The sequence below is a fragment of the Anas acuta genome, unplaced genomic scaffold (assembly GCF_963932015.1).
Source record: "Anas acuta unplaced genomic scaffold, bAnaAcu1.1 SCAFFOLD_247, whole genome shotgun sequence".
Taxonomy (NCBI): domain Eukaryota; kingdom Metazoa; phylum Chordata; class Aves; order Anseriformes; family Anatidae; genus Anas; species Anas acuta.
This window is the reverse complement of record NW_027076176.1, coordinates 44,400-67,391: the sequence shown is the minus strand read 5'-3', so window position 1 is coordinate 67,391 and position 22,992 is coordinate 44,400. Positions and strand designations below refer to the sequence as shown.

Genomic DNA, 22,992 nt, shown 5'->3' with positions numbered 1-22,992 from the left:
GCTTTCTGGATCCGAAACTCAGATCCCTCGTGGCTAGGGAGCAGAGAAGTTTGGCTACTTTGGAACTTGCTACATCCACGCTAGCTATCTTTGCCTCCACCACATTGTACATGTGAAAGATTCTGTTAGCTGCATGAAAACTGGCAAAAGCAGAAAACCCGTACGGGGTGTCTAGCAGAATTTTGGCCAAATTGGGAAGCACGTGCATGCCCAGTAGCCACCCGTTCCTCCTCCCAGGCATACTTGCTCAAGATTCTTGGCCTCTTCTAGGGACAGAGGGACCTGTGCATTCGGTCCGCAGACCCCTGCAGGCTAGCTAGGTACCCGAGAACTTTGGCCAATTCTTGTGGGAGGTGCATGCCAAGAGGCTTCTCTTGCCTCTGGCTCATCTTGTCTGCCAAATTTATGGCTAGCTCCAGATACACATTTCGTTTTGGATCCTGTCCTCAGATTGCTTTAGGGTCAGTACCTGAGAACTTGGCTAATTTTGGAGGGAGGCACCTGCCTGGGTACCTCCACGATCCTTCACTGATCATGTTTTGAAACAGTTTGGGGCTAGCTCCAAATTGAGAACTGCTTGTCAATACCAGCTGAAGAGCCGTCTGCATTAGGTCTCTCACCATATTGGCCCTGCTTTGGATGTAGCTGCATGCCTGATAGCTACCTCCAGGAAAGCTTCTAAGCATCCAGGAATGCCTGGGATTCGGCCTGAGAGACATTTAGCTGCGGGTACCAGCTGCAAAGCCCTTCAGGGTAGGGACAGCACAAGTGTGGCCAAGTTTCGAGGCAAGTGTATGCCTGGTAGCTCCCCTTGCCTTCTCACCTCGGCATGCTTCTGCAGAAGAATTGACTTCCTCCAAGAGAAAGTTTTGCTTTCTGGATCCGAAACTCAGATCCCTCACGGCTAGGGAGCAGAGAAGTTTGGCTACTTTGGAACTTGCTACATCCGCGCTAGCTATGCTTGCCTCCACCACATTGTACATGTGAAAGATTCTGTTAGCTGCATGAAAACTGGCAAAAGCAGAAAACCCGTACGGGGTGTCTAGCAGAATTTTGGCCAAATTGGGAAGCACGTGCATGCCCAGTAGCCACCCGTTCCTCCTCCCAGGCATACTTGCTCAAGATTCTTGGCCTCTTCTAGGGACAGAGGGACCTGTGCATTCGGTCCGCAGACCCCTGCAGGCTAGCTAGGTACCCGAGAACTTTGGCCAATTCTTGTGGGAGGTGCATGCCAAGAGGCTTCTCTTGCCTCTGGCTCATCTTGTCTGCCAAATTTATGGCTAGCTCCAGATACACATTTCGTTTTGGATCCTGTCCTCAGATTGCTTTAGGGTCAGTACCTGAGAACTTGGCTAATTTTGGAGGGAGGCACCTGCCTGGGTACCTCCACGATCCTTCACTGATCATGTTTTGAAACAGTTTGGGGCTAGCTCCAAATTGAGAACTGCTTGTCAATACCAGCTGAAGAGCCGTCTGCATTAGGTCTCTCACCATATTGGCCCTGCTTTGGATGTAGCTGCATGCCTGATAGCTACCTCCAGGAAAGCTTCTAAGCATCCAGGAATGCTTGGGATTCGGCCTGAGAGACATTTAGCTGCGGGTACCAGCTGCAAAGCCCTTCAGGGTAGGGACAGCACAAGTGTGGCCAAGTTTCGAGGCAAGTGTATGCCTGGTAGCTCCCCTTGCCTTCTCACCTCGGCATGCTTCTGCAGAAGAATTGACTTCCTCCAAGAGAAAGTTTTGCTTTCTGGATCCGAAACTCAGATCCCTCGTGGCTAGGGAGCAGAGAAGTTTGGCTACTTTGGAACTTGCTACATCCACGCTAGCTATCTTTGCCTCCACCACATTGTACATGTGAAAAATTCTCTTTTATCTGTGTAATTTCTGTTAAAAGCAGCATACCTACCTGCTATTTGTTACCTGACTTTCTCTGCACATTCTGTAGCTCTCTCGGACTATGTGAATTTGCACGGTGTTTCTGTATTTTTTTCTCTCTCTGTAGATGTCTGGTCCTATATGTCCCGTAAGGCTTTTTCCACATATATTGCAGAGTCTTTCCTTTTGACATTCTCTGATCAGAGCTGAATCCTCGGCTTGCTGCCTTAGACTCTTCCAAGGCTGTTGCTCTAGCACGCTTGGGTCCATTGGAATAGCTTCCCAACCCTGCAACAATGGAATAGACATTTTTTGTTTGACTTCATTATGTTTGCTTGTTTCTTTTCCCTATTAGCTTTTCTTTCTTTGGTCTTTCCTTCAATCCTACCTGTTTTGTTAGTTTGAATCTTCCTCGTAGTTTTGGTATTTCTTTGCTTCTTTCAGACATCAGCACCCCACCCCATTTTCCTTGTGCAGTGCCTCCCTCATAGAATCATAGAATTTGGAATCTGGTGTTGGAAGGGACCTTAAAAACCATCCAGCTCGAGCCCACCTGCACTGGTGCCGCAGGACCCGGTTGGGAGCCACACGTCTGGGCTGGGGCCGGCTCTGGCTTGAGGGTGACTGAGGCTGTGTCTGTCAGCCCTGCAGTGGGACATGGCGGTTGCCTAGCAGCACTGTGGGTCACAATATGCACTGCCCATGATTGCATGGGGCTGCCATGTGGTCACCGTCCCTGTCCTTGGCTTCCAAAGGAGCCAGGTCCCCATTCTTGGTCCTGAGCGAGGTGGTGGATGTGCGAATCCGTAAGTCCCCAAGTGCCACAGGGCGGACTTCTCGCTCTTTCCCCTGGAGCTGAACACTGCCTTTTGGTTCCACCACACCTGTGCCCCTCATGAGGTCCATGGCCCAGCTCTCTGGAGCTCACACCTGGGCTGTCCTGCCGCAGGCTGTCCTGCCAGCTGCCTGGAAAAGTCTGGCCTACATGCATTAGTTCTGGACAAAAGCAGCGTACCCAGCGTGTGCCAAACCCTGTTTGGGCATCAGAACAGAATCTTGAAGTCTGTGGTGCCCAAAGTGAAACCTGTTTCTTCATTATTTAAAAAATCAACATGAAAGTTAACTCTTAATAAGACCATGACATTAAGGAAGTACATGCTAAACATAGAAGACTATACGACTCAACTTTGTGCCCAAATCATGCTAATTGTCATCCCAGCGGGGGACAGAAAAGCTTAGGATATAAAAGTGTTAGGAGGTAGTGGTAAAAAATTAAGGTTAGAAAAAAAACTTAGAGTGAGGAAAAAAGGGAGAGGTGGAGGTGGGGGGAGGAGAGAAGGAAAAAATGAAAACCTAGATGAGGCAGTCGTTGTTCTGTGCTCCTTCTCCACCAAGACAGGGACACCTCCTGGGTAAGCTCTGCAGCTTCACCTTCACTTTGGTGAGGAAAGCCTGGGATAGCATATATACGTTTATAAACCTATGAACACCCTATTGGGTTAGGGGCATAGATACTTTTAAGCTGCCTATTGGGTCAGTGGAAAAGACCCACAAGAAAAAGGAGAACCCCTTGTCATTCTCAGGATTCTCCTATTTGGTTGAATCTGTTCAAACACCAGCCTGCAAACAAGCAAGTGATGCAGGAGAAGGATCTGTTACGATAGATCCAATAGATCAGAAGGATCTGTTACGAAGATCCCTTCTCCATGGCTACCAAAATTTTGGCCAAAATGGGAAGCACGTGCATGCCCAGTAGCCACCCGTTCCTCCTCCCAGGCATACTTGCTCAAGATTCTTGGCCTCTTCTAGGGACAGAGGGACCTGTGCATTCGGTCCGCAGACCCCTGCAGAACTTTGGCCAATTCTTGTGGGAGGTGCATGCCAAGAGGCTTCTCTTGCCTCTGGCTCATCTTGTCTGCCAAATTTATGGCTAGCTCCAGATACACATTTCGTTTTGGATCCTGTCCTCAGATTGCTTTAGGGTCAGTACCTGAGAACTTGGCTAATTTTGGAGGGAGGCACCTGCCTGGGTACCTCCACGATCCTTCACTGATCATGTTTTGAAACAGTTTGGGGCTAGCTCCAAATTGAGAACTGCTTGTCAATACCAGCTGAAGAGCCGTCTGCATTAGGTCTCTCACCATATTGGCCCTGCTTTGGATGTAGCTGCATGCCTGATAGCTACCTCCAGGAAAGCTTCTAAGCATCCAGGAATGCTTGGGATTCGGCCTGAGAGACATTTAGCTGCGGGTACCAGCTGCAAAGCCCTTCAGGGTAGGGACAGCACAAGTGTGGCCAAGTTTCGAGGCAAGTGTATGCCTGGTAGCTCCCCTTGCCTTCTCACCTCGGCATGCTTCTGCAGAAGAATTGACTTCCTCCAAGAGAAAGTTTTGCTTTCTGGATCCGAAACTCAGATCCCTCACGGCTAGGGAGCAGAGAAGTTTGGCTACTTTGGAACTTGCTACATCCGCGCTAGCTATGCTTGCCTCCACCACATTGTACATGTGAAAGATTCTGTTAGCTGCATGAAAACTGGCAAAAGCAGAAAACCCGTACGGGGTGTCTAGCAGAATTTTGGCCAAATTGGGAAGCACGTGCATGCCCAGTAGCCACCCGTTCCTCCTCCCAGGCATACTTGCTCAAGATTCTTGGCCTCTTCTAGGGACAGAGGGACCTGTGCATTCGGTCCGCAGACCCCTGCAGGCTAGCTAGGTACCCGAGAACTTTGGCCAATTCTTGTGGGAGGTGCATGCCAAGAGGCTTCTCTTGCCTCTGGCTCATCTTGTCTGCCAAATTTATGGCTAGCTCCAGATACACATTTCGTTTTGGATCCTGTCCTCAGGTTGCTTTAGGGTCAGTACCTGAGAACTTGGCTAATTTTGGAGGGAGGCACCTGCCTGGGTACCTCCACGATCCTTCACTGATCATGTTTTGAAACAGTTTGGGGCTAGCTCCAAATTGAGAACTGCTTGTCAATACCAGCTGAAGAGCCGTCTGCATTAGGTCTCTCACCATATTGGCCCTGCTTTGGATGTAGCTGCATGCCTGATAGCTACCTCCAGGAAAGCTTCTAAGCATCCAGGAATGCTTGGGATTCGGCCTGAGAGACATTTAGCTGCGGGTACCAGCTGCAAAGCCCTTCAGGGTAGGGACAGCACAAGTGTGGCCAAGTTTCGAGGCAAGTGTATGCCTGGTAGCTCCCCTTGCCTTCTCACCTCGGCATGCTTCTGCAGAAGAATTGACTTCCTCCAAGAGAAAGTTTTGCTTTCTGGATCCGAAACTCAGATCCCTCACGGCTAGGGAGCAGAGAAGTTTGGCTACTTTGGAACTTGCTACATCCGCGCTAGCTATGCTTGCCTCCACCACATTGTACATGTGAAAGATTCTGTTAGCTGCATGAAAACTGGCAAAAGCAGAAAACCCGTACGGGGTGTCTAGCAGAATTTTGGCCAAATTGGGAAGCACGTGCATGTCCAGTAGCTACCCGTTCCTCCTCCCAGGCATACTTGCTTAGGATTCTTGGCCTCTTCTAGGGACAGAGGGACCTGTGCATTCGGTCCGCAGACCCCTGCAGGCAACATAGGTACCTGAGTATTTTGGCCAATTCTGGTGGGATGTGCATGCCAAGAGGCTTCTCTTGCCTCTGGCTCATCTTGTCTGCCAAATTTATGGCTAGCTCCAGATACACATTTCGTTTTGGATCCTGTCCTCAGATTGCTTTAGGGTCAGTACCTGAGAACTTGGCTAATTTTGGAGGGAGGCACCTGCCTGGGTACCTCCACGATCCTTCACTGATCATGTTTTGAAACAGTTTGGGGCTAGCTCCAAATTGAGAACTGCTTGTCAATACCAGCTGAAGAGCCGTCTGCATTAGGTCTCTCACCATATTGGCCCTGCTTTGGATGTAGCTGCATGCCTGATAGCTACCTCCAGGAAAGCTTCTAAGCATCCAGGAATGCTTGGGATTCGGCCTGAGAGACATTTAGCTGCGGGTACCAGCTGCAAAGCCCTTCAGGGTAGGGACAGCACAAGTGTGGCCAAGTTTCGAGGCAAGTGTATGCCTGGTAGCTCCCCTTGCCTTCTCACCTCGGCATGCTTCTGCAGAAGAATTGACTTCCTCCAAGAGAAAGTTTTGCTTTCTGGATCCGAAACTCAGATCCCTCGTGGCTAGGGAGCAGAGAAGTTTGGCTACTTTGGAACTTGCTACATCCACGCTAGCTATCTTTGCCTCCACCACATTGTACATGTGAAAAATTCTCTTTTATCTGTGTAATTTCTGTTAAAAGCAGCATACCTACCTGCTATTTGTTACCTGACTTTCTCTGCACATTCTGTAGCTCTCTCGGACTATGTGAATTTGCACGGTGTTTCTGTATTTTTTTCTCTCTCTGTAGATGTCTGGTCCTATATGTCCCGTAAGGCTTTTTCCACATATATTGCAGAGTCTTTCCTTTTGACATTCTCTGATCAGAGCTGAATCCTCGGCTTGCTGCCTTAGACTCTTCCAAGGCTGTTGCTCTAGCACGCTTGGGTCCATTGGAATAGCTTCCCAACCCTGCAACAATGGAATAGACATTTTTTGTTTGACTTCATTATGTTTGCTTGTTTCTTTTCCCTATTAGCTTTTCTTTCTTTGGTCTTTCCTTCAATCCTACCTGTTTTGTTAGTTTGAATCTTCCTCGTAGTTTTGGTATTTCTTTGCTTCTTTCAGACATCAGCACCCCACCCCATTTTCCTTGTGCAGTGCCTCCCTCATAGAATCATAGAATTTGGAATCTGGTGTTGGAAGGGACCTTAAAAACCATCCAGCTCGAGCCCACCTGCACTGGTGCCGCAGGACCCGGTTGGGAGCCACACGTCTGGGCTGGGGCCGGCTCTGGCTTGAGGGTGACTGAGGCTGTGTCTGTCAGCCCTGCAGTGGGACATGGCGGTTGCCTAGCAGCACTGTGGGTCACAATATGCACTGCCCATGATTGCATGGGGCTGCCATGTGGTCACCGTCCCTGTCCTTGGCTTCCAAAGGAGCCAGGTCCCCATTCTTGGTCCTGAGCGAGGTGGTGGATGTGCGAGTCCATAAGTCCCCAAGTGCCACAGGGCGGACTTCTCGCTCTTTCCCCTGGAGCTGAACACTGCCTTTTGGTTCCACCACACCTGTGCCCCTCATGAGGTCCATGGCCCAGCTCTCTGGAGCTCACACCTGGGCTGTCCTGCCGCAGGCTGTCCTGCCAGCTGCCTGGAAAAGTCTGGCCTACATGCATTAGTTCTGGACAAAAGCAGCGTACCCAGCGTGTGCCAAACCCTGTTTGGGCATCAGAACAGAATCTTGAAGTCTGTGGTGCCCAAAGTGAAACCTGTTTCTTCATTATTTAAAAAATCAACATGAAAGTTAACTCTTAATAAGACCATGACATTAAGGAAGTACATGCTAAACATAGAAGACTATACGACTCAACTTTGTGCCCAAATCATGCTAATTGTCATCCCAGCGGGGGACAGAAAAGCTTAGGATATAAAAGTGTTAGGAGGTAGTGGTAAAAAATTAAGGTTAGAAAAAAAACTTAGAGTGAGGAAAAAAGGGAGAGGTGGAGGTGGGGGGAGGAGAGAAGGAAAAAATGAAAACCTAGATGAGGCAGTCGTTGTTCTGTGCTCCTTCTCCACCAAGACAGGGACACCTCCTGGGTAAGCTCTGCAGCTTCACCTTCACTTTGGTGAGGAAAGCCTGGGATAGCATATATACATTTATAAACCTATGAACACCCTATTGGGTTAGGGGCATAGATACTTTTAAGCTGCCTATTGGGTCAGTGGAAAAGACCCACAAGAAAAAGGAGAACCCCTTGTCATTCTCAGGATTCTCCTATTTGGTTGAATCTGTTCAAACACCAGCCTGCAAACAAGCAAGTGATGCAGGAGAAGGATCTGTTATGATAGATCCAATAGATCAGAAGGATCTGTTACGAAGATCCCTTCTCCATGGCTACCAAAATTTTGGCCAAAATGGGAAGCACGTGCATGCCCAGTAGCCACCCGTTCCTCCTCCCAGGCATACTTGCTCAAGATTCTTGGCCTCTTCTAGGGACAGAGGGACCTGTGCATTCGGTCCGCAGACCCCTGCAGGCTAGCTAGGTACCCGAGAACTTTGGCCAATTCTTGTGGGAGGTGCATGCCAAGAGGCTTCTCTTGCCTCTGGCTCATCTTGTCTGCCAAATTTATGGCTAGCTCCAGATACACATTTCGTTTTGGATCCTGTCCTCAGATTGCTTTAGGGTCAGTACCTGAGAACTTGGCTAATTTTGGAGGGAGGCACCTGCCTGGGTACCTCCACGACCCTTCACTGATCATGTTTTGAAACAGTTTGGGGCTAGCTCCAAATTGAGAACTGCTTGTCAATACCAGCTGAAGAGCCGTCTGCATTAGGTCTCTCACCATATTGGCCCTGCTTTGGATGTAGCTGCATGCCTGATAGCTACCTCCAGGAAAGCTTCTAAGCATCCAGGAATGCTTGGGATTCGGCCTGAGAGACATTTAGCTGCGGGTACCAGCTGCAAAGCCCTTCAGGGTAGGGACAGCACAAGTGTGGCCAAGTTTCGAGGCAAGTGTATGCCTGGTAGCTCCCCTTGCCTTCTCACCTCGGCATGCTTCTGCAGAAGAATTGACTTCCTCCAAGAGAAAGTTTTGCTTTCTGGATCCGAAACTCAGATCCCTCACGGCTAGGGAGCAGAGAAGTTTGGCTACTTTGGAACTTGCTACATCCGCGCTAGCTATGCTTGCCTCCACCACATTGTACATGTGAAAGATTCTGTTAGCTGCATGAAAACTGGCAAAAGCAGAAAACCCGTACGGGGTGTCTAGCAGAATTTTGGCCAAATTGGGAAGCACGTGCATGCCCAGTAGCTACCCGTTCCTCCTCCCAGGCATACTTGCTTAGGATTCTTGGCCTCTTCTAGGGACAGAGGGACCTGTGCATTCGGTCCGCAGACCCCTGCAGGCTAGCTAGGTACCCGAGAACTTTGGCCAATTCTTGTGGGAGGTGCATGCCAAGAGGCTTCTCTTGCCTCTGGCTCATCTTGTCTGCCAAATTTATGGCTAGCTCCAGATACACATTTCGTTTTGGATCCTGTCCTCAGATTGCTTTAGGGTCAGTACCTGAGAACTTGGCTAATTTTGGAGGGAGGCACCTGCCTGGGTACCTCCACGATCCTTCACTGATCATGTTTTGAAACAGTTTGGGGCTAGCTCCAAATTGAGAACTGCTTGTCAATACCAGCTGAAGAGCCGTCTGCATTAGGTCTCTCACCATATTGGCCCTGCTTTGGATGTAGCTGCATGCCTGATAGCTACCTCCAGGAAAGCTTCTAAGCATCCAGGAATGCTTGGGATTCGGCCTGAGAGACATTTAGCTGCGGGTACCAGCTGCAAAGCCCTTCAGGGTAGGGACAGCACAAGTGTGGCCAAGTTTCGAGGCAAGTGTATGCCTGGTAGCTCCCCTTGCCTTCTCACCTCGGCATGCTTCTGCAGAAGAATTGACTTCCTCCAAGAGAAAGTTTTGCTTTCTGGATCCGAAACTCAGATCCCTCGTGGCTAGGGAGCAGAGAAGTTTGGCTACTTTGGAACTTGCTACATCCACGCTAGCTATCTTTGCCTCCACCACATTGTACATGTGAAAAATTCTCTTTTATCTGTGTAATTTCTGTTAAAAGCAGCATACCTACCTGCTATTTGTTACCTGACTTTCTCTGCACATTCTGTAGCTCTCTCGGACTATGTGAATTTGCACGGTGTTTCTGTATTTTTTTCTCTCTCTGTAGATGTCTGGTCCTATATGTCCCGTAAGGCTTTTTCCACATATATTGCAGAGTCTTTCCTTTTGACATTCTCTGATCAGAGCTGAATCCTCGGCTTGCTGCCTTAGACTCTTCCAAGGCTGTTGCTCTAGCACGCTTGGGTCCATCGGAATAGCTTCCCAACCCTGCAACAATGGAATAGACATTTTTTGTTTGACTTCATTATGTTTGCTTGTTTCTTTTCCCTATTAGCTTTTCTTTCTTTGGTCTTTCCTTCAATCCTACCTGTTTTGTTAGTTTGAATCTTCCTCGTAGTTTTGGTATTTCTTTGCTTCTTTCAGACATCAGCACCCCACCCCATTTTCCTTGTGCAGTGCCTCCCTCATAGAATCATAGAATTTGGAATCTGGTGTTGGAAGGGACCTTAAAAACCATCCAGCTCGAGCCCACCTGCACTGGTGCCGCAGGACCCGGTTGGGAGCCACACATCTGGGCTGGGGCCGGCTCTGGCTTGAGGGTGACTGAGGCTGTGTCTGTCAGCCCTGCAGTGGGACATGGCGGTTGCCTAGCAGCACTGTGGGTCACAATATGCACTGCCCATGATTGCATGGGGCTGCCATGTGGTCACCGTCCCTGTCCTTGGCTTCCAAAGGAGCCAGGTCCCCATTCTTGGTCCTGAGCGAGGTGGTGGATGTGCGAGTCCATAAGTCCCCAAGTGCCACAGGGCGGACTTCTCGCTCTTTCCCCTGGAGCTGAACACTGCCTTTTGGTTCCACCACACCTGTGCCCCTCATGAGGTCCATGGCCCAGCTCTCTGGAGCTCACACCTGGGCTGTCCTGCCGCAGGCTGTCCTGCCAGCTGCCTGGAAAAGTCTGGCCTACATGCATTAGTTCTGGACAAAAGCAGCGTACCCAGCGTGTGCCAAACCCTGTTTGGGCATCAGAACAGAATCTTGAAGTCTGTGGTGCCCAAAGTGAAACCTGTTTCTTCATTATTTAAAAAATCAACATGAAAGTTAACTCTTAATAAGACCATGACATTAAGGAAGTACATGCTAAACATAGAAGACTATACGACTCAACTTTGTGCCCAAATCATGCTAATTGTCATCCCAGCGGGGGACAGAAAAGCTTAGGATATAAAAGTGTTAGGAGGTAGTGGTAAAAAATTAAGGTTAGAAAAAAAACTTAGAGTGAGGAAAAAAGGGAGAGGTGGAGGTGGGGGGAGGAGAGAAGGAAAAAATGAAAACCTAGATGAGGCAGTCGTTGTTCTGTGCTCCTTCTCCACCAAGACAGGGACACCTCCTGGGTAAGCTCTGCAGCTTCACCTTCACTTTGGTGAGGAAAGCCTGGGATAGCATATATACGTTTATAAACCTATGAACACCCTATTGGGTTAGGGGCATAGATACTTTTAAGCTGCCTATTGGGTCAGTGGAAAAGACCCACAAGAAAAAGGAGAACCCCTTGTCATTCTCAGGATTCTCCTATTTGGTTGAATCTGTTCAAACACCAGCCTGCAAACAAGCAAGTGATGCAGGAGAAGGATCTGTTACGATAGATCCAATAGATCAGAAGGATCTGTTACGAAGATCCCTTCTCCATGGCTACCAAAATTTTGGCCAAAATGGGAAGCACGTGCATGCCCAGTAGCCACCCGTTCCTCCTCCCAGGCATACTTGCTCAAGATTCTTGGCCTCTTCTAGGGACAGAGGGACCTGTGCATTCGGTCCGCAGACCCCTGCAGAACTTTGGCCAATTCTTGTGGGAGGTGCATGCCAAGAGGCTTCTCTTGCCTCTGGCTCATCTTGTCTGCCAAACTTTGTGGCTAGCTCCAGATACACATTTTGTTTTGACTCCTATCCTCAGATTGCTTTAGGGTCGGTACCTGAGAACTTTGTCCACTTTTGGAGGGAGGCACCTGCCTGGGTACCTCCACGACCCTTCGCTGATCATGTTTTGAAACAGTTTGGGGCTAGCTGCAAATTGAGAACTGCTTGTCAATACCAGCTGAAGAGCCGTCTGCATTAGGTCTCTCACCATATTGGCCCTGCTTTGGATGTAGCTGCATGCCTGATAGCTACCTCCAGGAAAGCTTCTAAGCATCCAGGAATGCTTGGGATTCGGCCTGAGAGACATTTAGCTGCGGGTACCAGCTGCAAAGCCCTTCAGGGTAGGGACAGCACAAGTGTGGCCAAGTTTCGAGGCAAGTGTATGCCTGGTAGCTCCCCTTGCCTTCTCACCTCGGCATGCTTCTGCAGAAGAATTGACTTCCTCCAAGAGAAAGTTTTGCTTTCTGGATCCGAAACTCAGATCCCTCACGGCTAGGGAGCAGAGAAGTTTGGCTACTTTGGAACTTGCTACATCCGCGCTAGCTATGCTTGCCTCCACCACATTGTACATGTGAAAGATTCTGTTAGCTGCATGAAAACTGGCAAAAGCAGAAAACCCGTACGGGGTGTCTAGCAGAATTTTGGCCAAATTGGGAAGCACGTGCATGCCCAGTAGCTACCCGTTCCTCCTCCCAGGCATACTTGCTTAGGATTCTTGGCCTCTTCTAGGGACAGAGGGACCTGTGCATTCGGTCCGCAGACCCCTGCAGGCAACATAGGTACCTGAGTATTTTGGCCAATTCTGGTGGGATGTGCATGCCAAGAGGCTTCTCTTGCCTCTGGCTCATCTTGTCTGCCAAATTTATGGCTAGCTCCAGATACACATTTCGTTTTGGATCCTGTCCTCAGATTGCTTTAGGGTCGGTACCTGAGAACTTTGTCCACTTTTGGAGGGAGGCACCTGCCTGGGTACCTCCACGACCCTTCGCTGATCATGTTTTGAAACAGTTTGGGGCTAGCTGCAAATTGAGAACTGCTTGTCAATACCAGCTGAAGAGCCGTCTGCATTAGGTCTCTCACCATATTGGCCCTGCTTTGGATGTAGCTGCATGCCTGATAGCTACCTCCAGGAAAGCTTCTAAGCATCCAGGAATGCTTGGGATTCGGCCTGAGAGACATTTAGCTGCGGGTACCAGCTGCAAAGCCCTTCAGGGTAGGGACAGCACAAGTGTGGCCAAGTTTCGAGGCAAGCGTATGCCTGGTAGCTCCCCTTGCCTTCTCACCTCGGCATGCTTCTGCAGAAGAATTGACTTCCTCCAAGAGAAAGTTTTGCTTTCTGGACCCTAAACTCAGATCCCTCACGGCTAGGTGTAGTGGGTTTACGTGGCAAGGTTTTGGTAGCAAGGAGCCATAGGGGTGGTTTCTGTGAGAAAGATCTAGAAGCTGCCCCATGTTTGGGAAGGGCCCCCTTGTTTTCCAGATCTGAGCCAATAAGCGATGTTGTTTTGCACCTCTGTGAGAGCATATTTAAGACAGGGAAAAATACGCTGCGCCACACAGCAGCTGGGAGAGTGAAGGGAGTGAGGAACAGCCTTGCAGGTGCCAAGGTCAGTGCAGAAGGAGGGGGAGAGGTGCTCCATGCGCCGGAGCAGAAGTCCCCTGCGGCCTGTGGTGAGGACCATGGTGAAGCAGGATGTCCCCCTGCAGCCCATGGAGTACCACGGTGGAGCAGGGTTCCACACTGCAGCCCGTGGAGGAGACCACGGTGGAGCAGGTGGCCCTGCACTGATGGAGGCTGCTGCCTCTGGAAGACCCCTGCCGGAGCAGATTCCAGGCCGGACCTGTAGCCCGTGGAGAGGAGCCCACGCAGGAGCAGGTGACCTGGCAGGAGCTGCTGCCCATAGGGAAGCCAGGTTGGAGCAGTTTTCTCCTGAGGAATGGACCCCGTGGTACGGACCCATATCTGGAGCAGTTCTGGAAGAGCTGCTGCCTGTGGGAAACCCACGCCGGATCAGTTCGTCAAGGACTGCATCCCGTGGGTGGGACCCCACAGCACAGGGGACGAGAGTGACCAAGAAGGAGCGGCAGAGAAGAAGTGCTGTAGACTGACCATAACCCCCATTCCCCCGTTCCCCTGCGCCACTCAGGAGGAGGAGGTGAAAGAGGGTGGATGGGGGGGAAGGTGCTTTTGGTTTCTTTCCTTTGCTTCTCACTTCTCTAGCTTGTTAGTAATGAGCAATAAATCTTACTATCTGTCTTCTTATGCTGAGTCTGTTTTGCCCGTTACAATAATTACTGCGTGATTTTCTCGTCCTTATCTCAATCCTTGAGCCCTTTTCACATATTTTCTCCCCATTCCTCTTTGAGGAGGGGGAGTGAGAGAGCCGCTGTGGTGGAGCTCGGCTGCCCACTTGAGCGGAACCACAACACCAGGGAACAGAGAAGTTTGGCTACTTTGGAACTTGCTACATCGGCGCTAGCTACCTTTGCCTCCACCACATCGTACTTGTGAAAGATTCTGTTAGCTGCATGAAAACTGGCAAAAGCAGCATACCCGTACGGGGTGTCTAGCAGAATTTTGGCCAAATTGGGAAGCACGTGCATGCCCAGTAGCTACCCGTTCCTCCTCCCAGGCATACTTGCTCAAGATTCTTGGCCTCTTCTAGGGACAGAGGGACCTGTGCATTCGGTCCGCAGACCCCTGCAGGCAACATAGGCACCTGAGTATTTTGGCCAATTCCTGTGGGATGTGCATGCCAAGAGGCTTCTCTTGCCTCTGGCTCATCTTGTCTGCCAAATTTATGGCTAGCTCCAGATACACATTTCGTTTTGGAACCTGTCCTCAGATTCCTTTAGGATCGGTACCTGAGAACTTTGTCCACTTTTGGAGGGAGGCACCACCCTGGGTACCTCCACAACCCTTCGCTGATCATGTTTTGAAACAGTTTGGGGCTAGCTCCAAATTGAGAACTGCTTGTCAATACCAGCTGAAGAGCCGTCTGCATTAGGTCTCTCACCATATTGGCCCTGCTTTGGATGTAGCTGCATGCCTGATAGCTACCTCCAGGAACGCTTCTGGAAATGCTTGGGATTCGGCCTGAGAGACATTTAGCTGCGGGTACCAGCTGCAAAGCCCTTCAGGGTAGGGACAGCACAAGTGTGGCCAAGTTTCGAGGCAAGTGTATGCCTGGTAGCTCCCCTTGCCTTCTCACCTCGGCATGCTTCTGCAGAAGAATTGACTTCCTCCAAGAGAAAGTTTTGCTTTCTGGATCCGAAACTCAGATCCCTCACGGCTAGGGAGCAGAGAAGTTTGGCTACTTTGGAACTTGCTACATCCGCGCTAGCTATGCTTGCCTCCACCACATTGTACATGTGAAAGATTCTGTTAGCTGCATGAAAACTGGCAAAAGCAGAAAACCCGTACGGGGTGTCTAGCAGAATTTTGGCCAAATTGGGAAGCACGTGCATGCCCAGTAGCTACCCGTTCCTCCTCCCAGGCATACTTGCTTAGGATTCTTGGCCTCTTCTAGGGACAGAGGGACCTGTGCATTCGGTCCGCAGACCCCTGCAGGCAACATAGGTACCTGAGTATTTTGGCCAATTCTGGTGGGATGTGCATGCCAAGAGGCTTCTCTTGCCTCTGGCTCATCTTGTCTGCCAAATTTATGGCTAGCTCCAGATACACATTTCGTTTTGGATCCTGTCCTCAGATTGCTTTAGGGTCAGTACCTGAGAACTTGGCTAATTTTGGAGGGAGGCACCTGCCTGGGTACCTCCACGATCCTTCACTGATCATGTTTTGAAACAGTTTGGGGCTAGCTCCAAATTGAGAACTGCTTGTCAATACCAGCTGAAGAGCCGTCTGCATTAGGTCTCTCACCATATTGGCCCTGCTTTGGATGTAGCTGCATGCCTGATAGCTACCTCCAGGAAAGCTTCTAAGCATCCAGGAATGCTTGGGATTCGGCCTGAGAGACATTTAGCTGCGGGTACCAGCTGCAAAGCCCTTCAGGGTAGGGACAGCACAAGTGTGGCCAAGTTTCGAGGCAAGCGTATGCCTGGTAGCTCCCCTTGCCTTCTCACCTCGGCATGCTTCTGCAGAAGAATTGACTTCCTCCAAGAGAAAGTTTTGCTTTCTGGACCCTAAACTCAGATCCCTCACGGCTAGGTGTAGTGGGTTTACGTGGCAAGGTTTTGGTAGCAAGGAGCCATAGGGGTGGTTTCTGTGAGAAAGATCTAGAAGCTGCCCCATGTTTGGGAAGGGCCCCCTTGTTTTCTAGATCTGAGCCAATAAGCGATGTTGTTTTGCACCTCTGTGAGAGCATATTTAAGACAGGGAAAAATATGCTGCGCCACACAGCAGCTGGGAGAGTGAAGGGAGTGAGGAACAGCCTTGCAGGTTCAAAGGTCAGTGTAGAAGGAGGGGGAGAGGTGCTCCATGTGCCGGAGCAGAAGTCCCCTGCGGCCTGTGGTGAGGACCATGGTGAAGCAGGATGTCCCCCTGCAGCCCATGGAGTACCACAGTGGAGCAGGGTTCCACGCTGCAGCCCGTGGAGGAGACCACGGTGGAGCAGGTGGCCCTGCACCGATGGAGGCTGCTGCCTGTGGAAGACTCCTGCCTGGTAGCTACCCTTGCCTTCTCACCTGGTAGCTACCCTTGCCTTCTCACCTCGGCATGCTCCTGCAAAAGATTTCGCTTCCTCCAAGAGAAATTTTTGCTTTCTGGATCCTAAACTCAGATCCCTCAGGGCTAGGGAACAGAGAAGTTTGGCTACTTTGGAACTTGCTCCACCCACGCTAGCTATCTCTGCCTCCACCACATTGTACTCATGAAAAATTTTCTGTTATCTGTGTAATTTCAGTTAAAAGCAGCATACCTGCCTGCTATTTGTTACCTGACTTTCTCTGCACATTCTGTAGCTCTCTCGGATTTTGTAAATTTGCACGGTGTTTCCGTATTTTTTTCTCCCTCTGTAGATGTCTGGTCCTATTTGTCCCATAAGGCTTTTTCCACATATATTGCAGAGTCTTTCCTTTTGTCACTCTCTGATCAGAGCTGAAACCTCAGCTTGCTGCCTTAGGCTCTTCCAAGGCTGTTCCTCTAGCATGATTTTGTCCATCGGTGTAGCTTCCCAACCCTGCAACAATGGAATAGACATTTTTTGTTTGACTTCATTATGTTTGCTTGTTTCTTTTCCCTATTAGCTTTTCTTTCTTTGGTCTTTCCTTCAATCCTACCTGTTTTGTTAGTTTGAATCTTCCTCGTAGTTTTGGTATTTCTTTGCTTCTTTCAGACATCAGCACCCCACCCCATTTTCCTTGTGCAGTGCCTCCCTCATAGAATCATAGAATTTGGAATCTGGTGTTGGAAGGGACCTTAAAAACCATCCAGCTCGAGCCCACCTGCACCAGTGCCGCAGGACCCAGTTGGGAGTGTGATTAATGTTTTAACAATTCGTGTCCATAAAGAACAGTCCTGTCTGCCTCTTGGCCCTGCACGGGCAATTTAATTCTTGAACCACAGATGCAGTGTGTCCCAGTCTCTCCTCATTCTAATCAATTTATCAAGTTTTCAGAAAATACTCCTCAAATTTATGAACCTGTTTGCTTTTGTTATTCCAGACTTCTATTTCTAACAGTTACTGCCTTTTTTTTTTGTCTTCCTAAAGATTAACTTAACACTGCTATAGGTGTGACTGTTCCTGTGAATGGCTGGTGAAGAATGTTTTAATTACTGGTGAGGTGTCAATAAGAAAGTTATTTGTGTTTGTATGAAGTCTTTGATGTCTGGGGTTTCAGAACAACTGATAACAACTAGTGACTGTTATGGGATACTATGCAAGCCTCTGATATCTGGCCAGGTGGCCAAGAGATTAAGAAGAAGAAAAAAGAAGTTGAAAAATGGCTGGGAGACAAGACCTGCAGAAAATTTTCTATAAACTTGGTACGGTGCCAAAGGAGTACAAAGGGGAAGGACGAGAAAAAAATTTGGAGAGGAAGAGTATGAGCCTTCAGCATGAAAGACCCCTAGAGAACCCCAGAGGAGACCGATGCACATGCTCCAGTAGGAGGGACTGGACCCCGGAAGCTAATTATAATAACCTGTTTTTTTAGAAATAGTAATGAATATGTATTAGTCTAGGAGCATAAAAAATCAGCTGCTTGATGTAACTGGCATGCGTCCTGGTGGAGCAAAGACTCCCTGTGCACCCGGTGCCGTTTGCTTACCTCTATTCTTTTATATTCTTTTAATAAATCCTATTTTTTATTTAATCCTAATTTGAATCCTGAGCCATTTCTTACAGGAGCCACACGTCTGGGCTGGGGCCGGCTCTGGCTTGAGGGTGACTGAGGCTGTGTCTGTCAGCCCTGCAGTGGGACATGGCGGTTGCCTAGCAGCACTGTGGGTCACAATATGCACTGCCCATGATTGCATGGGGCTGCCATGTGGTCATGGTCCCTGTCCTTGGCTTCCAAAGGAGCCAGGTCCCCATTCTTGGTCCTGAGCGAGGTGGTGGATGTGCGAGTCCATAAGTCCCCAAGTGCCACAGGGCTGACTTCTCGCTCTTTCCCCTGGAGCTGAACACTGCCTTTTGGTTCCACCACACCTGTGCCCTTCATGAGGTCCATGGCCCAGCTCTCTGGAGCTCACACCTGGGCTGTCCTGCCGCAGGCTGTCCTGCCAGCTGCCTGGAAAAGTCTGGCCTACATGCATTAGTTCTGGACAAAAGCAGCGTACCCAGCGTGTGCCAAACCCTGTTTGGGCATCAGAACAGAATCTTGAAGTCTGCGGTGCCCAAAGTGAAACCTGTTTCTTCATTATTTAAAAAATCAACATTAAAGTTAACTCTTAATAAGACCATGACATTAAGGAAGTACATGCTAAACATAGAAGACTATAAGACTCAACTTTGTGCCCAAATCATGCTAATTGTCATCCCAGCGGGGGACAGAAAAGCTCAGGATATAAAAGTGTTAGGAGGTAGTGGTAAAAAATTAAGGTTAGGAAAAAAACTTAGAGTGAGGAAAAAAGGGAGAGGTGGAGGTGGGGGGAGGAGAGAATTAAAAAATGAAAACCTAGAAGAGGCAGTCGTTGCTCTGTGCTCCTTCTCCACCAAGACAGGGACACCTCCTGGGTGAACTCTGCAGCTTCACCTTCACTTTGGTGAGGAAAGCCTGGGATAGCATATATACATTTATAAACCTATGAACACCCTATTGGGTTAGGGGCATAGATTCTTTTAGCTGCCTATTGAGTCAGTGGAAAAGACCCACAAGAAAGAGGAGAACCCCTTGTCATTAAGACCTCAGGGTTCTCCGATTTGGTTGCATCTGTTCAAACACCAGCCTGCAAACAAGCAAGTGATGCAGGAGAAGGATCTGTTACGATAGATCCCCTTCTCCGTTGGCTACCAGAATTTTGGCCAGATTGGGAAGTATGTGCGTGCCCAGTAGCTACCCGTTCCTCCTCCCAGGCATACTTTGTGACATTTGGGGGCCTCTTCCAGACAGAGAGTGACCTGTGGATTCGGTCCACAGACCCCTTCAGGTGAGGTACCTGACAGCATCGGCGAAAGCAGCAGTTTCATGCAGCCACCAATCAGCGGGTGAGCGCAGGGCACGTGGCTCAAACAGCACGCAGCCAATGGGAGAGGCACTGTGAGCTGAGTGCTCCCTCGCTGCCACAAAATGTCGGCCCCCAGTGTGTTGCACGGGGAGGGACTTCCTGTTTCTGTGGCCACTGCAGAAGCTAGACACAGAGGCCGGTTTGGGCTGCCAGTCACAGGAGAAGGTGTAATTCAGCGTTTTTTTGTTTCAATGACAATGTGCATCCTCGGATGCCATCAGCACTGTGGAGAAGAGCATCAGCATTTCATGGCAATATCTGGCACAGGCTGTCACTGCACGCTTCCTTTTTGGAGCCATATACACTGCTGGGTCTTAGTAGCTGTAGAGGAGTGTGGAGTAGGTTGTGAACCTGTAGTACTCATCCAATGAGGAAACAGGGGAGGTGATCGGGTGTTGGGTAATAGGAAATAAAAGGTTATGATATGTCTACTATACTAAATATTAAAGAAAGGAAAAGAAATACTATACTATATAGTATAAAGAAAAAGAAATAATATACTATACTAAACATTAAAGAAAGAAAAAAGAAAGAAAAAAGTGAGAAAGGCAAAAAGCAAGCAAGCAAGAAAAAGAGAAAGAAAGAGAGAGAGAAAGAGCAAGAGAGAGAGAAACGAGAGAAAGAGAGAAAGAGAGAGAGAGAGAGAGAAAGCTAGAAAGCAAGAAAGCAAGAAAGAAAGAAAGGAAGGAAGGGAGAGAGAAAGAAAAGAAAGGAAGAAAGAAGAGAGAAAGAAAGAAAAGAAAGGAAGAAAAAAAAAGAGAAGGAAAGAAGGAAAGAGAAGGAAAAAGAAAATAGAGGAAGAGCGGAAGAGAGAAAGAAGGAAAGAAGGAAAGGAAGGAAGAAAGAAAGAAGGAAAGAAGGAAAGAAAGAAGGAAACAAGAAACCACAGAAAGAGAAGAAAAAAAGAAAGAAGCGATAGTGTTTTGCTGAAGCCTCCGTTACCAGCAGAGGGCGGCCTTGCACCGTGCAGAGAGTATTTTAACACCGATTTGCTGGGATTGTGAGCCTACTTTGGTCTCTAGAGGTCAGGTCCTGTTTGCCCAGTAAGGCTCTTTCCACATTATATTATGGAGTCTTTCCTTTTGGCATTCTCTGATCAGAGCTGAATCCTCGGGCTTGCTGCCTTAGACTCCTCCAAGGCTGTTGCTCTAGAAAACGGGGGAAAAAAAAAAGAAAGAAAAAAGAAAAAAAGGAGGAAAGAAACAGGGTAAGGAGGAAAGGAAGGAAGAAGGGAAAGAAGGAAAGAAGGAAAGAAGGAAAGAAAGAAAGAGAAAGAAAGAAAGAAAGAAAGAAAAAAGAAAGAAAGAAAGAAAGAAAAATAAGAACAGAAAGAAAGAAAGAAAGAAAGAAAGAAAGAAAGAAAGAAAGAAAGAAAGAAAGAAAGAAAGAAAGAAAGAAGAAGAAGAAAGAGAAGAAAGAAAGAAACGAAAGAAAGAGAGAAAGAAAGAGAGAAAGAGAAGAAAGAGAGAAAGAAAGAAAGAAAGAAGAGAAAAGAAAGAGAAGAAAAGAAAGAGAGAAAGAAAGAGAGAAAGAAAGAAAAGAAGAAGAAAGAAGAGAGAAAGAAAGAGAGAAAGACAGAAAGAAGAAGAAAGAGAGAGAAAGAAAGAGAGAAAGAGAAGATGAGAAAGAAAAGAAAGAGAGAAAGAAAGAGAAGAAAGAAAGAAAGAAGAGGAGAGAAGAAAGAGAGAAGAAAAGAGAAAGAGAGAAAGAGAGAAAGAAAGAAGAGAAGCAAGAAAGAAAGAAAGAAAGAAAGAAAGAAGAAAGAAAGAAAGAAAGAAGGAGAGAAAGAAGAAGAAGAAAGAAAGAAAGAAAGAGAGAAGGAAAGAAGAAAGAAAGAAAGAAAGAAAGAAGGAAAGAAGGAAAGAAAGAAAGAAGGAGAGAAGAAGAAAGAAGGAGAAGAGAGAGTAAAGAAGGAAAGAAGGAAAGAAGAAGAAGGAAAGAAAGAAAAAGAAAGAAAAGAAAGAAAGAAAGAAAGAAAGAAAAGAAAAGAAAGAAAGAAAGAAAGAAAGAAAAGAAAGAAAGAAAGAAAGAGAGAAAGAAGAAGAAAGAAGAGAGAGAGAGAAAGTAAGAAGAAAGAAAGAAAGAAAGAAAGAAAGAAAGAAAAGAAAGAAAGAAAGAAGAAAGAGAGACAAAAGAGAAAGAGAGAAAGAAGGAAAGAAGGAAAGAAGAAAAAAGGAAAGAAGAAAAGACAGAAGGAAGGAAGGAAAGAAGGAAGGAAGGGAAGAAAGAAAGAGAAAGAGGAGAAAGAGAGAAAGAAAAGAAAAGAAAGAAAGAAAAGTAAGAAAGAAGTGATTCTGTTTTTGCTGAAGCCTCCGTTACCAGCAGAGGGCGGCCTTGCACTGTGCAGAGAGTATTTTAACACCGACTTGCTGGGGTTGTGAGCCTACTTCTGTCTCTAGAGGTCAGGTCCTGTTTGCCCCAGTAAGGCTCTTTCCACATATATTGATGGAGTCTTTTCCTTTTGACATTCTCTGATCAGAGCTGAATCCTTCGGCTTGCTGCCTTAGACTCCTCCAAGGCTGTTGCTCTAGCACGTTTGGGTCCATCTTTATAGCTTTCCCAACCCTGCAACAATGGAATAGACATTTTTTGTTTGACTTCATTTTGTTTGGTTGTTTCTTTCCTTATGACCTTTTCTTTCTTTGATCTTTCCTTTGTTATATATGGAGTGGTAATTCGTTGTTGAGGAAAATGAGTTGATATTAATAAAGAAGGGGGAGATTTGGGAATGTGGCAATCGGGTGTTGGAGATCCCCGTGGTTGAGATAACATAAGACTCTAACGTTGAGGCCATCAGGAATATAAAAGAGTTTAGTGGGTACAAAAAAGGGTGATTTAGGAGTCTCGATGCAGCCTCTGGTTTCTTGTTCTCCAGCCGTTAAGGCATGGAAGTTTCTGGGTGTTTGCTGTTGTTGTTATATTCAAAGCTGTTTGACCAATGAAAAGCCCTTTTGAAAAGAACTGCTGTGGAGAGAAGGGTATAAGAGGGGAGCCTGCCCTCAAGATAAAACACAAACAACAAACAAAAAAAACAAGGCAACACGATGAAGTTACGTCATCAATAAAGAAGCAGGAAAAAAGACTGCCTCATGAAGATAGGTTTAGCCAACTCAGCAAACCACTCAGAGAAGCTCGTACAGAAAGTCGCTGGAAATAGGGCACACTGGAGCTGGAGAGAAGCTCGAGCTGAGAGAAGCAGACCTGTGCACACAACTACCTCTCGCTGGTAAACAGTTGCGCAATTATGGGGAATCATACGTCCTATAGGACAAAGACTGCCCTGGTAACCTTACAGCTTATTCTCCTTATTAACAATTGGACAGTTTATGAGCCTGAAATATGGGACTAAACTGAGGTCAAGGTGTGGGACTCTGCAACTAAAAACGACAAGGTTGCAATGGAATTGCTCAGCACCTGGTGAGCAATCTCGGAGGCCTTAAAGAGCCATGTGGAGCCACAGTCACAACCGTGTGGTTTGCCATATAGTGAGGGAGCTGCGGGCTCCTTTACTGATCCAACTGTTACGCCATGGGCCCCTCTGCTGCTACAGCCATTGAAGGCTTTTGCTGTTACGCCCCCTGCTGACCTGGACGTGCCTCTTGACCCAGGCCTCATTGACCTTGAAAGGGAGATGGATATGCTTTTCTTTGATCTGGGAAGAACGGGATACATAAGGTCTGAAGACCAAGTTGCTTGACAACTTAAAGCAAGACATATTGTTCAAAGGGAATGGAAAATGGAGACTTGATTGTAGTCAAGAAAAGGAATGGAAAACGGAGACTGTTAAGTCATGGAACTTAAAGGATTGTTTGTTACCTTTTCTGATTGTACATATGTATAGGCATACTCCGTTTAGTATGTAAAACAATGTTCC

The 22,992-nt window shown here is 47.9% G+C and overlaps 1 protein-coding gene across 1 annotated transcript; it reads right to left on the bottom strand.

Annotated features, from left to right (window-relative positions):
* Positions 1 to 1,429: 1,429 nt before the first annotated feature.
* LOC137849052 (uncharacterized) lies at positions 1,430 to 16,883 on the bottom strand. Its single transcript, XM_068668529.1, has 4 exons — positions 16,387 to 16,883; positions 9,602 to 9,844; positions 6,188 to 6,430; positions 1,430 to 2,163 (listed from the first exon to the last, which is right to left on the bottom strand). The coding sequence occupies exons 1-4, from the start codon at positions 16,489 to 16,491 to the stop codon at positions 1,903 to 1,905; spliced, it is 852 nt and encodes a 283-aa protein (XP_068524630.1). The 5' UTR covers positions 16,492 to 16,883; the 3' UTR covers positions 1,430 to 1,902.
* Positions 16,884 to 22,992: the final 6,109 nt, after the last annotated feature.

Bases quoted from the DNA above. Each gene is read 5' to 3' on its own strand.
- LOC137849052 (XM_068668529.1), bottom strand. From the start codon at position 16,491: ATGGGACAAATAGGACCAGACATCTACAGAGGGAGAAAAAAATACGGA. The intron at 9,845-16,386 runs GTAACAAATAGC...CCATTGTTGCAG, and splicing joins GAATGTGCAGAGAAAGTCAG to GGTTGGGAAGCTATTCCGAT. The intron at 6,431-9,601 runs GTAACAAATAGC...CCATTGTTGCAG, and splicing joins GAATGTGCAGAGAAAGTCAG to GGTTGGGAAGCTATTCCAAT.